We start from the raw sequence: 16,923 nt of genomic DNA on the forward strand, positions 1-16,923 counted from the left end.
GGTTATTCTGTCATGTAGGCTACGCAGCTCTTCCTTGCTCCCAGCTGGTCTGGTGTAAAACCACATCCAAATGCATCCATGAAGAGAACAGCGACTCTCCAGTGGCAAAGGATAAAAGGGAAAATGCCAAACACTAGAACAGAAATTCAGCTATCTTTTCTGCTACTGCTAGTAGCAGAAAATATTCTATTTTGGGTTAAATACAGGCATCCCTAGTTCATAGTCACTAGCTAATAGGTGGTATTGCAGTACATTAACTACTTTTCAAGGGATTGGTAATTAAATTTGGTCATGACAACTCTTGATCCTCCCTTTGAGGAGTGTCACTTAATACTTCTGGAAACATTCAGCATTCCATCTATACCAACTCAGAAGGAATTTTAATACTGTGTTGCTTCAATAGTAGTCAAAAGTGCTGCAAACTGAATTAGTGCTCTTAGGAACAGTGAGTTATTTGCTGTAATACCTCATATATGCTGCTAATCCATCTTTATAAAATGAATGTTTCTCTTTACATCTCTACAGGTACTTACTTAACTTGCGATTTGCTAACTTATCTTTGGTTTTAAAAATTATTCCAGTTTCATCTATCATACTCAGACAAGGAATCTCTAGAGAGGGAGCCTAGAGGTGAATCCCAGCAAGAAGTCTTACGACGGGCAGCCAAGGATCTTCCTATCTATACGAGGACAATGTCTGGAGGTAAATAGGTGTTCAGGAGACCACGGAAGGCAGGTGTCTTGATGTACTTGGCTGCCTAAACTAATTCAAAGTCTTTCAAGGATTTTAGGGAAGAATCTCTTTTCATAGCTAACAAATCAGCAGCGCAAACCAAGAACTTAACTTACTGAATACATGTAACTTTATGCAGTTACATATATTCAATGAAAACACTGTTGGAGAGTAAATTGCTGTGTACAATTTCTGATTTTTACAGTGGATGGACAGTGCGTTGCTAAATGTTTGCAAACTGAAGGTAAACAATAGCATGTAATACTAACAAACTGCAGGAGAAAATGTAGTTTTATTTGCATAGACTTAATTTCTTAGTGCATAATTGAAAAATAGTATTAATAAATTATTATCTGAATGTGGTATATAGCTAGAGAGATCACAGAAAGAAATGGTTACTATTTTACTTGCTGGTTGTTCCATAGCAAGGACAAAAGTTCTTCCAGACTGAGAATTAGTCTTAACCTAATAATGCTGTAAGTTTGTGAACGCTTGTTAGCTAAGCAAATGCAAAAGCTAATCTCATACAGTAAATTAGAGCTGTTAGAATAATATTTTAAAAGGCTTTTTTGTTGGTTAGTATTGAAAGGATTTCTGGCCTGGTTCTAGGAAGGGCTTGGTGGGGTGGGTTGGGGTGGTTGGTTATCAAAGCACTGACTTGGCTTTGGAGGAAAAAGCCCTGATCATGAGCATGATTAGAAGATTGGAAAAATGGGGCATTTTGGGTTCGTTCTGCTAGATTCAGCACTGCAGTGCGTAAAGAATGCTTCAGTGTTTGCAAGTACTTCCAATCTCACTGCAACACTTTTCTGGGAGCTCTGCTGAACTGAGCTTCTAGTGCACACTTCCGATCAGATTTCAGGAATCAAAATGTATATCTGCATGTTGAGATCTAATCTTGCAACTTTTTTCTTTAGCAATTAGATACTGTGACAGATGCCATCTTGTAAAACCAGATCGTTGCCATCACTGTTCTGTGTGTGACAAGTAAGAAAATATTTTAAATGAGTAGTTTTTCTGAATAAATGCATTTTTTTTTCTTGATGCAGAAGCTTTCATTTTTTTTTATTCTCTGATTTTTCAGGTTTAATGTTTTGGCAGAGAAGCTTTTTTTTTCTTAGACTTTTTTTTCAGATTTAGTTTTTATTTATTTCTTACTGAGGAAGTCTGTAACATACTCTAATTCATTTAATGAATTTCTTGATGCCAAATTGGATTACATGGTCTTATACACTATTTAATTATGAAAATTATAAATATTAATAAAGAACTTTCCTGAAGAATGTAACCAAAAGTAGCTGATAAACAAAAATTTGCTTCTTTTGTTAGAATCTGAATAAAGATCCCTACCCATCTCAATCTAATCATGATGTCACTTACATCTTATCCGAGGTAATAAACTTAATATCCTATTTTTCATTGGATAACTTGCAGGGTATTTCTGTTTAAAGAAGGAAACAACCAAGCAGCCCCCATTTCTAACTGAAGCACTAACATAAAGTTTTTGTTTGTGTAATGTGAAAGGAAGCTCACGTCCATATTCCCCCAAATGTCTGTGTGCTTCTCTGCTCTTGATTTAGATATTTAAATTGAAGAGAAGGGGCTTCCTCAGACTGACTTATCCTTAGCTTGTTCCCAATACTCTTCAGCTGCTTATATATCAGAATTTGCTACGCTACTGTGAGGCAGAGCAGACACAGCATTTTGTGCAGCAAAACAGGAGAGGCACTGGAAGAGTAGATGGTGGTTGCAATGTAACATAGGAACAGTCTTATGTTTAAGCATAGCAGAGAAAAAGGGTACCCTGTGTTATCCTATGAAATATAAGTGAAATTTGCAGAATGACATTAATGTTTTTCAGAATATATAACTTTGTTTTCAAAATTCAGTTCCTTCAATTACATCTATTTTCTTGCAAGTTTTATTAATGGAGAGTGATTAATTGCAATATTTTGGATTTTTCATACCTGGTAAGTTCTTAAAATGTTTATGCTTAAAGCTGACATTGTAGATAGTATTTTCTGACATCACTAAGCCCTTGGGCACCTATAGGTAAACTCTATTATGTTAATTTTTATAGTCTTTGCTTAATAGACCAGGTAACCAATAGTATGTATGGGTAATTCTTAATCTCTACTTGAGTAGATTAAATCTGACACAACTTTGTTTCTGACTTTTTTTTTTCCTTTTGTCTTTTGTGATGCTTGGAAATCTGTTGGGTTTTTTAAAAGATGTATTCTGAAAATGGATCATCATTGCCCTTGGTGAGTGAACTATTTTTTTCTTGTATTGCTTTGATTTGGTAAAACAAACTCTTGAGGGATCATAGGTGATGTTTCACTGTTCCTGAAGTTAGATGCTTACATGAAGTTACTGGTCTCGCAGAACAACTGGAGTTGCTTACTTTATATCCTCTTTCCTTAGGTGTGAGATGTGAGAGGAAGTTTTGATGCTGTTTTTCATAGAACTGCGATTTAGCTGTTTCTAGAATTGGGGTGAGGTAGATTTCTGATCAGTAAGAACAATTCCTTTAAGAATTGCATTTTTTCTTGATGGTCCTTGAATATTTTAGCTTCTCTGGAGTGAATGATGAAGTATTACCCTAGGTTGAAAACCAAGGGGAAGGGCTGTGCCTTGTTCCCCTCACTGCCCTGGGAGGTAGAGCTCCTAGGACAGCTTGCATGGATTTGCTGGGAACATCTTGTTAGCTCTTCAGTTTCACAGGTTGTTTTCCTTCTTTTTCTCCTCTTTCCCTTCCACCCTTCCTCCTTTCGCTGCGTATTGGCCTGTGCAGTGTTTTTGTCTTCCTGCCTGTCTCAGCAGCCCTTGGAAGCAGCATGCAGGCAGGATATGGAATTGATTTTATTTTGGTTTGGCAGGTGTCTCACAGGAATCATTAAAGACAAATGTTTAGTAAGGTACAAGTTAAGAAGATTGGATAGTAGATGGCTCTTCACCATGTGAAAGCAGACAGAAAAGAAACATCTCCTGTGTTGGATAAATTGAATGGAGGATAATTCTAAGCTGTTCTGACCACCTTAAATCTAATTCCTGGGCAAAAGGGACTTCCCCCTGTCCTGGGGGAAGAAGGGATGGATGCTTCCTTCTGTCTGTCTTAAACTTGAGTAAACACTCTGGCATAATTCAGAATGATTTAATAATCACTTTTTATTTTGCAGATGCATGTTAGATAAAACAGAAAAATATTTACCAATGTAATATTCAGTTACTTCCTACATGGTTTTTTGTTTTTTGTTTTTGTTTTTTTTTTCTGCAGGGACACTTGGTGATGCTTGGTGTTAGTATTTCTAAAAATGCAAAACAAACAGATAAAATCCTTGAATGGTGAACATTTTTTTTTTAATTATTTTTTAACTGTAAGAAAAAGGCTGTTTTCTGGACCCTGACAAAAATCAGTGAAAAGTTTCGGTTTTGTTATTAGGTATTATATATGCTTCTCATAAGCCTTATGGCCTGTTTGGCATTTTTTGAGGTTTTCATGTATTATCCTAAGGCAGAATATGTACTTCAGATAAATTTCTATTTCAGAATAAAAATCCATTGCAGCAAATAACAAATCATAAGCTGAGCAAATCATAATTGTGTAAAGGGGCAGTGATGTGGTATTTCCCTAGAGCACAGGCTTTCAGAAAAACAAACTCCATTTTCCTTTCCACAGTATTGGCTTACTTTACCTGCTGGCAGAGTATTTGTATCCAAACACAGTAGACATACCCAGTCTGAGGGAGAATTTACACTGCTCATTAGTTTTAACCTAATAAGCAATGGGTACAGAAAGAAAAAGTAGAATTGGAGAAATGTTGTAATACTTTTTGATGGAGGATTGTTCCTTTATATTCCAAGTAACAGAAACATACTAGGAGAAGAGGTATTGCCTTGTTTTACTTTTCCTAAGTTGATCAGGTATATGCACTGTTCCTTACTCATTCTGAAAACATTAACTTTGTGGAAATGACAGGAGATGTTTGGCATGCTGCATAGATGAAATTGCAAATTGAGGATAACAACACACTTAGACTGTAAACTCTTAAGGAGAAGAAGAAAAAAGTTCATGTATGTCCAGACATGCAGTTAGATGCATGTAAACAATTGTTATTTCTTCTTTGCTGATTCTGTGGCTTTCTCGCGTCTCTGAGAGAGTCACAGAGCAGACTTCCAACTTCTCTCCTGCTGCTGTGGGTTTGATTCTGAGCAAACACAGTTTCCTTTAAAGACCTGTCTTTAAGGGTTCTTTGGGAGATCTTTCAAGAACTCTACTTTTTTAATGGTGTTTGTTTGTTTCATCAAAAGAGTGCAAATCATTGTAATGAGTGGGTTGTGGCCTTCCTCAAAACATAAATCCTGCTTTGTTTTTTTCTGTTGAGATTTTCTGGTGGGAGCAGGTTTGGTGAGCAGAAGGGGGAAAGAACCCGTGACGCTTAGGGAGAGCAGCAAGAATAGCCTTTTTGGAGGAGGATTTCTGGAGAGGGAATGGGTAAAAATAACCTAGGGAAAGTAGGGTGAAGCATTTGGAAGGAGGGGTGGTAAGATGGAAGTCAAGTTCTTGCCCCAGGTCAGCTGTTCCCTGCTTTTGGGGAGGCTGTATTTTGGCCTGCACTTCCATGGTAATGGAAATGCCGTGATAAGTGGATATATGTAATGCTAATTGCCCTCTAGCTACTCTAAAAGGTTTAAGTGAAGTGGAAATAAAAGCATTAGTGATTTCTGTAAGTGTTCCTACTACTCATACTATAGATGGAGCTTCAGGCAGGAATGGAATGGCTTGAGGCATCGCCAAAAATATGATCTATAACAATTGATGATGTAACAACTCTAGTGCTAACAAGGTGTGTTATGAAAACCTTAGCAATCATTTGAAATGTACCTCCTCCTCTGTCTTTCGAGTCATCCAAGAAAGGTTTAGCATCTCCTTCATTTTGTGATTCTTTTTCTTACCAGAGTTGCCTTGTAGCTTATATTTTTAGCTTTTTTTTTTTTTTTTTTTTTGGTGATTTTAGTAAACTAATTTCTGAGAGAATGCTCTCTCTTCTTTTTGTACTTTAAAAGTAAGCATTCAAAATGTTACCTATAATCCAAGAATCCAAGTGGAACCTAGAATGGTCTTTTGAACAAATGTTTCACTGCAATAGGATGGTTATTTAGCAAGCTGTATTTTATCAGTTTTACTCTTTCTCAAGATGTTATGCTTCATATTTAACTACTCTCCTTGAGAGCAGTTAATAGCACAATTACAAACCCTTGGTGCTTACTTTCTTGTTAGTCTTCTAATGAAATATTCTTTTTCCAGTGTGAACTCCTCAGTCTGGGGCTTCCTCAAAACTGAGAGGAGCAGGGTGGTTTGTGAAAAATTATTTTAACTTGTGTGCCATATGTAGTAGTGCAAAAGAACGATGAGAATGAAATCTTTGATTCCAGAAATTTCATCTTTGCTGAAGAACGTTTCATGTGATAGTTTTTTTTTCTCACAGTAAACTATGTCATAAAGACTGTCATAAAGCAAATGCCGTGAGAGTAAACAGGGTTATCATGGAAACCACGGATCTGAATTGCTTGCAGTTTATCATGGAATTGCTAATTTTGACATCTGTAATGAAAAAACACTTCACTGGGGAGAACTGTAAATTTACTTTTAAATAAGAATCATGATGAGCTTAGAAGGGTCTTCTGGTTTTTCTAATTAGAACAATCCCACGTGAATCCTACTTAATTGTAGTTGATACAGATGCTTACCTATTGCTTTCTATTTAAATGGTGATGCCAAATTTAATATTTATCCAAGATGGCATGTTTTGTAACACGAAAAACCAATTAAAAGACAGACAAACAAAAAAAAAAAAAACCCTCCCTCTACCTTGTGGATAGATAATGGTGTACAGGGAGAGCTGTTTTAAGATTTTACCCTATTCTGATTACTGTGTATCGTGCTATTAGCATTACTCTCACCTTATATATGAGAACAGTTTTAATAACTTGTCCTGTACTTCTAGAGGCAGATGAAGTTGGTATTCTCCAAGCCTTCTTTTTTATTTTTATTTTTTCAGAATTATTTTTCAACATAGCTGCTTTCATGGCTGTAGCTTTCTCTTAATTATCTAACCTTTCTGATAGGAATCAATTAGTTAAAGAAGGAATGTGGATTTTTTTAATTATTTATTCATTCATTTGAACTCTCTGGAGAATTCTGTCGAAGTTCACAGTTCAATGATAAGCTTTGGTTAGTTTTTGAATACGTTAAAAAACTAACATATAACAAAAAATAGAAGTTTTTTACTAATAAATTCTCCATGGGCACTCCTCCAATATTTTTCATCTGGTGGATGTAGCATCATTACATCCTTAATAGAATTGCAAAATTCATTGCCTTTAATGAGAAGCTGCCGTGGTACTAAATGAACCCTCAACATGTTTGTTGAGTGGTAGTATATACTAGTAGCTCATTATAGTGTATAAATCCTTTAAAAATAGGAAGCAGGTGAACACGAAGCCTGGAGAAGGATAAATGAGATTTATTTTAACTTTTGTATGTGTATTTAAATGTTCTTAATCGCTTTGGTTTGCTATCATGTTGTCACTGGTATGGAACGATTTCTCTTTATTTAACAGTAGTATTTCCCTACTGTGACTACTCATAAGCTTCAGAATCTTACCACATACTAATGTAAACTTTATTTGTATGGTTAACAAAAGATTAACAGGTTTCATACAGTAATACAAATTCAAATTTCTGTAAACTGTTGAAAGTGGCATTGCCTTGTGAAGTTCTTTTTATTTGTTTCGTTGGCTGATTTGGTTAGCATTACTATACTAATTTGGAACGTGAAGCCAAAATGGATTTCAGTAGCTTGAAGCATCACAGATGGGGCAAAACTGGGTTTTCATACTGATATTAACTTCTATGGAATAAATGAGTTTAATATTAAATAACTTTCTTTACATTCCATTTTCATCTTTACATTTTTTTGTTATCAGGGTGAACAACTGTGTAGGATTCTCCAACTACAAATTTTTTCTTCTCTTCTTGGCTTACTCTCTACTGTATTGCCTTTTCATTGCTGCAACAGATTTACAGTATTTTATCAAGTTTTGGACAGTAAGTACTCCAATTTATGTACAGTCAGTACATGTAGCTACTACTCTGCAAGAACTACAAGATTTGAGGTTTTATGTTGTAACCTAGTATCTCCTAAGACGAAATTTAGATAATAGTTGTAACACATATTTTTTTTTCTGTTTGTCCTACGTTATTTTGAAGCTGCGTAAGCTAACAATCATTTAGGAAAATATTTTATAAGAGAATTTATATCATAGATGGTCTTGTTATTATGTTCTAATGATATGCTATGAAAAAGCTTCAGGGAAATTTTCTAATGTATCTGTTATGACTGTCTGGTTCACAACTTAGGATGTTAACCTTCTTAGGTTTGCAGTATTTATGCTACAGTATTCTAAAAGGCTAAGTAAATGAGGTATTTTTTAGAAGATGAATTATTCTCCTCTAAAATACACTTGAAAGTTCAAATCCAAATGTCAGTCAGGTTCTTGTGGTCAGTATTTATACTTTCTCAAGAAAGGGCCAGTTACTTTCCATGCTGTCAGCAACCTAATTGCATGGCCATCTGTGCATAAAAGGTGCGTGATTCAGTTATTCAGGCTCTTGTTGCGTGATACGTTTCTGTCTGCATTGAATTTGATTTGGCTGAATAAAGGATTATTAATAATCAAGTTAAACAGCTATTTCCGCAGTTCTAACAGCCTGTTTCTTTTATTTTTAGAATGGCCTTCCTGATACTCAAGCCAAGTTCCACATCATGTTTTTATTTTTTGCTGCCGCTATGTTTTCTGTCAGTCTGTCTTCTCTCTTTGGGTACCACTGTTGGCTCGTCAGTAAGAACAAGTCAACATTAGGTAAGTTTAATGCTTCTGCATTTGTCAGGAAACAATAAATATTAGGTGTCCATGATTTCCCACCACTCTGATGCATGTTTGTCAGGTTACAATTTAAAAGATTAAAAAAAGTGCAGATCTTTGAGAGCCTGTCCTTTACTGTAGCATGAACTGTAATAATACCAATGTTTGTGAAAGTTTCTAGATCTATGTTTTCTTGTTGATACAAGTTGAATTAGAACAAGCAAATTATTTGATTTTTTTTTTCCACGGTTTTCTTGGGATTTACTAATATGCAAATGATTAATGGGAAATCTTTGAATACATTTCATTTGGAGGAAAGCTTGTTTACTTCAAGATTTCTGTAGGGTTTCCTCTGTACTGTGAATGTAAAGACCCTGATAACTCATGCATACCTACACGCGGGAGGTTGCTGCCAGTGCTCCCTGGCCTGCTGCAGAAGCGTGGTCCCCACATGGATCCAGAGTGGTTTCTGTGAGCTGTGCTGTCAGCACATCAGGACATGGTTTGTCTACAGGTGTAGAGCCCATTAGGGGAATTAAACGGTTATCAGTCACTGGCTGGAAAGAGGAGGAGTTCTCTGCCTTGGGCGCTTTGTGACACTTCAGGCTATATTTAGCTCTCTTCCCCTGAAATTCAGATTGGGTATCTGTGGAGAATGGTCTGGGTCCACAGGTAAAATACTTTCTTTATGCAGCTGTAGAAACATAAGATATTTTCATACTCCAGGGTGTAAAAAGCTACTAAAGCTCCCTACTAATGTAGGTTAAGCTGTATTTCTTTTCCATTGCTCTTAGTGTAGTATACCCTTTGTTTGTTGTCCTTTTGTTTCTCAAATACCGTCTGTTGTATAGTCATGTGACAAAACCTTCATATAACATATATCTTAAGAACCTACCTTCTCCTTGATCAGGGAGGAGGGTGGCAGGACACTTCCCCCTGTCCCCTGCACGTACGATGGTGCCTAACAGTGACTTCAGCTTTCCTGAGTGAACCAGGTCATTGGAGCAATACAGCCTTTCCTCTTGGCTGGAGATGTCACCAGTGCAATCGCCTGAATACTGGTGTGGAACTTAAATGTGCTATATTGTGAAAAAATCTAATGATTTTTTATTTCATTTTTAAGAGGTATTTAGAGCGCCCATATTTCGTCACAGAACGGACAAGAATGGTTTTAGCTTGGGCTTCAGCAAGAACCTAAGGCAGGTGTTTGGGGATGAGAAGAAATACTGGCTGCTGCCTGTGTTTTCAAGGTATGCTCAGCTTTTAATACCTTATTTGCTGAAATTGTTCAATTGTCAAGACACACAGGGCATGGGGGTGTTTTTTGTTTGTTTTCTGAAATTAGATATGGTAATACTCATTTCAGAGAAAAAAAAAACAGTTCTTCGAAGCATTTTTGTAAGTGTGGCACTAATTCTGATTTTTTTCAGCCTAGGGGATGGTTGCTCCTTCCCAACTTGCCTTGTTAATCAGGATCCTGAGCAAGCCTCCACACCTGGTGGTCTTAATTCAACCTCAAAAAAGTAATCTGCTTTTTGTTACTTATTTTAGGTAGCTGATATTCTGTTCTGTACCAGTGCACATAGAAATGGAACAATGTTTTACATATTTAAAAGTGGTAAGCAAATGCAGAGCCTCCTGTTAAGAAGTCCAAGTCAAATTTTAAACAGCCAAGTTGTAGTTCAGCTAAGCCTCTGACTTGTATTTAAATTTATGGAAATAACACCCCATCTCCCCATCTTCCTTCTCAATTCAGTAGCATCCCTGGACCTGAATTTTCTGTGCCTGCCTAGTTAGTGCGAGTAAAATTCCGTTCTGCATGCAAGATGCTTAGTTGGTCTGCCTGTGATACAGGTGCATTGCCTTGGAAGGCTTTCTGGGGAGGCCTGCTGCTTCCTGTCTGGTAAAAAATGCTTTGTATAAGCAAATCTCAGGCCTCACGGTATGGCAGGGAGAGCTAAAGTAGAGGGTGGGAAGGAAAGTGTATATTAAATTCAAATATTTTGTTTCCGCTGATAATCAGAGACATTTTCTTAATCCTTATCCTTTGCAGTCATGACATCTCTAGAGTACAAAAAGCATGCAGGTATTCTTTAAACTAAATGAAAATATCACAATAGCTTAGTAAATTATATTGTAACTTTATAGCAACATTTAAGTGATGAAGCACGATACAGATAATAGACATAGATATGTGATAAAGAAATGATAATGGATTCATACTGACAATCTTTTATTCATAAACAAATATGTTGCATGTTAGCAAGGTGTTCATTGACAGACAAAAAACATCACCAAGCTGGAGAATGTCTTACATCTTGCCCCAGTGATCTGAGCAGGGAGAAAGGAACCATAAGCTGTATTAGGAGTGAGATGTTCTCTCCACTGTTTTTCCATGGGAGAGCGTATAGCTAGAGAGCCTTTGCAATGAACACATGTGTAAAGATAGAATATCTGTCAAAGAAAAAATAAGGAAGTTTCTCTGTTCTGTGCTAGAGTTGCCTTTTAGATTACACTTGCATTTGTGGCAACTACCCTGTGTGTAATGACAGAAGTGTAGTGACTCATCAGAAAATACGCAGGCTAAGGTAGAGAAGATAGTGCAGATGACAGAACTGTTTGAAGTGTGTGGTAAGGTAATGGAAAAATTACTGAGGTTTACTATAATGTTCACTTGTTGGCATTACAGCGAGAGTCTCCTGTTCCCTGCCAAGCCGCTGCGCGATTCCCAGAGCCACCTCCTCACCGACACACAGTCTTGGTCAGACATCAGTGCAAAGGCTGAAAAGGGCAAAATTGGTAAGGAACTGATTTATGCTGCAACGATTTGTTCTGTAACTTGCCTGGTAAACTAGTTTTGGAGGATGCAGTCTAAAAATGACCACGCTTACTTGGTTAGTATTTCTTAGAGCTGTGCTACTAAGCTTATTTAAAATGCATCTTTGTAGAAAGATGGATATTTCAAGCTGTTGTCGCATTCCACATTAAACCCAACGAAGAGGTACTGAGAGCACCAGCACTAGTGGGTACCAGTTAACTTTTAGGCTTAGGCTGGTAATTCTTTTGGGGACAAATTGCTTATACCAGCATATGATGACACCTTGTTACAAAAGCCATGTAATGGACACAGGATATAACATAGACTTGGTTAGTAGTGGAGCAAAATTAAGGTGATGATTGATAATTACAGGCTGTATTATTTGCTGAAAAACAAACGAGAGCTTTCCTGTTGAAATATCTTTTTTTTTTTTTAATATTACAGGTATGAGCAATCCTGCATTAACCATGGAAAATGAAACCTAACTTCCCTTAAAAGAATCTTCTGAATACTTTAGGAAAGGTATGTTACTGTTCTGTGTATTCAATTTGCTATTCCATGATTCCTTGCCACTTCAAAAATGCACAAAAGCAAGTTTTTTTTTTAAATAAGTTGTCTGTTTTCTTCTACTATTAATTTGTTTTACCATGAGGTAGTAGCCTGTGAATTCAGTTTTAAACTAAGCCTCTGATTTCTTGATGGCTCATGCTTGCAAAATATTGTTTAACCTTTATACTCGTTGCTTTTAGGTAATATTCCCAAAATATTATTATTCCCTTTCTCTAGAAAGATAATGAAATTTTGACTATTCAAGCTGTACAGAAAATCTTTGTAAAGCTAGGTTTACAATTGAAGTTAGTTCAATTCTACAACAGATCATAGTTTGGTCTACTAAAGCGGTCAAAGGTCTATCAGATGATGAAGGGAAACATAGATTTATTCTAATATGTAAAACTATTAGCAGCTTTTTCTATGCCAGCTACTAAGCTGCATCCTAATCATTTAAAAAGTGCTGCCAACTGAAGATAAAAGGTATCCATATAACTTCATGTGCATTTACTGAGATTTATTTATTTTTTTGATATCTTGCAACATAAAAGGCAGGTTTGAGAAGCAGCTAGGAAAGCCTGTCCTGTACACAAGAGGAGGACACCTTGAGGGTTAGGGGAATGGACACAGTTGATCATCACATTCCCTTTAGTATTAGAAAACTCCTAAGTCCTAAGTTCTAAAGCTTGATAAAAGATTCCTATTTAAGACTCCAACCCTAAAAATTTCATCATACTGAGTAATGTACATTTTTGCAACAACATCGGAGGAGTCGTTCAGGCAAGGTCATTTCCATCTCTGCTCTTGGAAGCCTTCTTTCAGTCATCTTCAAGAAGTGTCTCAAAAGGATGCCCTCCACTTGTGTGTGGCACGACTCATGCACATGCTGTCAGGCTACACTGAGGCACTCCTGGAAGTGGGGGGCACAGAAAGTAGTCAGGGGACCACAGTGATCATTAGTAGAATGACCAGAATGACCAGTTTTACACTCAAGGCAGATGATAAAAGCTGTAGTTGTGCATATACCAACAGATGGCCTGTAGCTTGTAGCAAAAAGTTCCCAAAAGTTCAGTGTATCAAGTTGGATTCATCAGAGAAACTAGAAAATTGTTGACCCTCATGTGCCTTTTTTGTTTTAAGTGATGAATGAAGGCACAGATGGTTCCAGATATAGGTGCTCCTGGAGCATCTACCAACGCGATGATGCTGTGAAATGCTGAAGTGTTGAAAAATGTGGGTGTCAAATGAGCTCAGTTAGAGATAAGAGAAATGAAACTCAGCCAGTGTCAGCAATTTTGCTTGCTCTGTGTATGTCTTTTATGGGATCTAAGCTCCTATTTCTAACCCTTCATTCAAAACCTAAAATGACATGCCTGTGCCCTCTTTAATCCATCAGTTGCTCCAACAAAAGAGCAGCTTTTGTGAAAAAAAATGAGCAATTACTCAACTTCAGTTAGTTTCATGTCTTTTATGGGCCATCACCCCTCAAGAATAAAGCACTGGAGACAGGCTTTAAAAAGGCAAACGAACAGATTTTTGGATTATAGCACTAACATTATATTATAGTATATATGTATATTGTATCATATATATAATATATAACATGATTATAATTATATATAATTATTATATTATAGTATTATAATATAGCATATAATGTATATACTATATATGTATAGTATATAATATACGTGTATTATACTATATTATAACTAGTTGCCTTAGATCAGAGTTCTACTTGGAAATTTGTGATTTAGGTCATTGTGACTGTCAAACATTCTGTGGGTTGTTCCCAAGATACTCACAGTGTGTATGAAAATTGTTATTCGAGCTGTATTGCTTGGTAAACATCTCCAGCTATTTAATTATTTGTTTAATCCAGTCTGGGAAGGTAACAACTAGATCCATGCTTGTGGTCCGATTGCCCCCAGCCCTTGTTTTTTTGTCTGTTTTTGTTTAGTGTTCTTCTGTTTTGGTTTGGTTTTGAGTGTGTGAGCACCCATTTAGAAGTGCAGCTTTTTAAAGAGAGAACTTTGTCTTCAGAGGAGGTGGTGTTCCCAAGAGCAGGTGTAAAATCTGAAGGGGTTCCTGGATTTCAGTTTTTCCTTAGAGCAAAGCATGCACATCGCAAAAGCACAGTAGCTGAGAACTGATGATTTCCCTGCACAAGCATAAGTAAGTTACAGCTTGGTGGTATCCTTAATCCTGCCTGAGATTTTTCTATGTGGCACTTGGAAAGACTTTCTGGAGAGGTCACAAGAAAGACAGATTATTGGATTATTGCTTGTTTGTATATATAGCTGACATACAGTTGCTGGAATAAGAACCCTTATCTAAAAATGTTTTTTTACAGTATTTTGAGGGCACTACCTTGCATGGAATTTCATTCCTTTATTGTCAGTATTTTGAGTTATATTTTTTCCTAGGGAGTGATTAAAACACTTTTAAAAATGCTGAAATCACAATAACCAAGCCAACTAATTTCATCTTTGATGTGAAAAATGCAGCCCACAGCTGCTGCTGGTGTGTTAGTAATTTAAATTTCTGTCCCAACTAACAATATGCTCAATATCCTGTATTTATAGTTAATCAGAGGACTAACTACTGAGCGTGCTGGATGTGGTTCACACTGACGTAATACAAAATTGTTTTTTAATGATGTAGGTACCTGGAAGTACTGCAAATATAGTTCATTTTATAAACTGGTGGCCTGCTTACAATGTAGTCAGTTTTTATTCACTGCCATCCTGAAGTGGATTGATAACATATCTACGAGCAGTCTGACTGGGTTCCTCTTCTTTGTTGTGGGATTTTTATTCAGCTGTTGCTCACCGCTCCCCTTTGAGTTGATGAGACTTGATGCAATAATTTAAGTGTTCATTAATACTAACATGTTTTGTGATTTATGTTCTGTTCCAGTTCAAGAAAAAGCTGTTGGTGGAAGGAAGATGGATTCTTCCAAATATCAGCCCTATCAGCCAGCTGCTCCCGTCTGCTCCTGTGTGGATGTGCTCAGAAAACAAACTGACAGATGATAGCTGTCTCCATGTCACTGCTTGAAACATGAAACAAAACATACAACTTTTGAACCACATAAAGAATGTTTCAACTTAAGATTACTGATTTTGAATGGTGAAGGGTGATTCTGAGTATTATGGGAAAAAAAAAAAAAAGTCTTGAGTTTACTATTGTAAAAATTCTGTGGCTGGTTTTACTTTGATATTCAGCACAAGAAAAATGTGACCTCCTTACGTATCAGCCCAGGTTCTCGCCTTGGTTTTGAAAGTTCACCTGTTAATTCAAATTGCTGTAAGTATTTGACTTACTTCAAAAATCAAATGTTTGCACTGCTGGCTATATGAAGTGGGAAAACAATCAGTGTTGGTTACGGACAATTTAGTGGCTCGGTGGACTGTATTTTCTTTTGAGTGCTTGATAAGCAAGTTTTTTGTTTTGTTTTTTAAGATAAGGCAACCCTAGTGAAGTGTCAGACTATTTTTGGATCACTTTTAGAAAACATTATTGTGAAGGCTCCCTTTTCAATAGTTGTGGAGGGTGGGGGGGAAACCTCCTTTATTAATTAAATACTACAGTGAGTCCCTGGTAAATGAGTGATTAAAAAGTCCACATTCGGATGGATAATATGTAAGTAAAGCTCGTAGCTGGGGATTTTGATTAAAGCTGCACATGACGATCCTATGAAATTGGGGGTTTTATTCTCTCATTTGGAGCCTTAATCCCCTAAGGGAAAGGAAGGCTGGCACTTCACTTTGGTGAAGTGAAAAAAGGTGCTTTTTTTTTTTTTTTTAATCAACCTATGTTCTTGATGGTCACTGTCTTTCAAAATCCTAGTTTTTTATTAATCAATAGTTGTCTCAACTTTTTTCACTTCTTTAAGACACTGAATTTCTCACTGCATAAATTAACGAATATCACATCCAAACAAGGAGACATTGTTATAACTTAGTATATTTGCAGTTAAAGGACAAAGGATATTCAATTGCAATACCAAAAAGCCAAACTGCTGCATATAGGAAGCTCCCTTCTGTTAAGTTAGGAGACAGCAGGATTTTTAGGATTGAAGTTTACCAGCCTGATGATAAAAGAGGTGTTATAAACTGCAAAGTCAAGGAAGTTTCAGCAACACAAATCTGTCTTGTGCCTTTTGTATGCACTAAACTTACGGTATCAGTGTTTACATTTAAATGCAATGTAATTGTTTTTCTGAAAATAACAAGAAGGATCTTAGTTATGCTTTCTAGGTGGCCAGGTAAAAACAACTAGTCAAAAGAAACCCCAACAACCTGAAAACCTGAAAAAAGTTCTCAAAACTGAACTACTTAGCTGGTGTGTTCATGGTGGAAGGATTCCAGTTTTTGAAGAATAACAACCCCAGTTGGAAAGCTGGCAGCAGGACTAAGTGACTGATTTCCGAAAGCAAAAAATTTACCATAAACTCTTCTACAGGCAGGTAACTTAAAATTTTGAGGTTTTGTTTCCTGGATTTACAACGTAAATGGTAACGATGGGAGCACAAATGTGTTTTTTTTTTTTTTTTCCAATGAGGAAGAATGTATTGGGTTTAATTTGTTTAAAATCTCAAAATTTTACCAGCCTGAGAACATCTGAATTTTGCCAGAAGTGCCAGAGTATGGATCCCTTGATGTAGAAGGCTTTTTTTTCAAACAAGCATGAAGGTAGCACAGTTTACACTATGCCTGCAGACATCCTAGCAACCAAAAGTTTTCATTTATTCAGTGTTGTCCTGTCAGCTTACTTTGCCTTAGTGTCTGTTTAAAGGCTAACTTGTCAAGGGATAAGGGGGAGAGGGAAAATATATATTTTTAACACTTCAAGTTCTCTAGCTGTATAGTCTTGTTTTTTTACACGGTCAG

General features: G+C 36.5%; 1 protein-coding gene across 1 annotated transcript in view; it reads left to right on the forward strand.

Moving 5' to 3' along the window:
- Positions 1 to 15,562, forward strand: part of ZDHHC2 (zDHHC palmitoyltransferase 2) — a 31,476-nt gene extending 15,914 nt beyond the window's left edge. The window contains exons 4-13 of the mRNA XM_082759329.1: positions 582 to 702; positions 1,650 to 1,719; positions 2,964 to 2,996; positions 7,723 to 7,843; positions 8,526 to 8,658; positions 9,785 to 9,911; positions 10,092 to 10,184; positions 11,351 to 11,460; positions 11,924 to 12,001; positions 14,948 to 15,562. Coding sequence (XP_082615455.1) covers positions 582 to 702; positions 1,650 to 1,719; positions 2,964 to 2,996; positions 7,723 to 7,843; positions 8,526 to 8,658; positions 9,785 to 9,911; positions 10,092 to 10,184; positions 11,351 to 11,460; positions 11,924 to 11,964 — 849 coding nt within the window. The 3' untranslated portion in view covers positions 11,965 to 12,001; positions 14,948 to 15,562. The remainder of the gene's footprint in view (positions 1 to 581; positions 703 to 1,649; positions 1,720 to 2,963; positions 2,997 to 7,722; positions 7,844 to 8,525; positions 8,659 to 9,784; positions 9,912 to 10,091; positions 10,185 to 11,350; positions 11,461 to 11,923; positions 12,002 to 14,947) is intronic.
- The last annotated feature ends 1,361 nt before the right edge of the window (positions 15,563 to 16,923 follow it).

The sequence above is a fragment of the Aythya marila genome (assembly GCF_965140915.1).
Source record: "Aythya marila genome assembly, chromosome: 4".
NCBI classification, from domain to species: Eukaryota; Metazoa; Chordata; class Aves; order Anseriformes; family Anatidae; genus Aythya; species Aythya marila.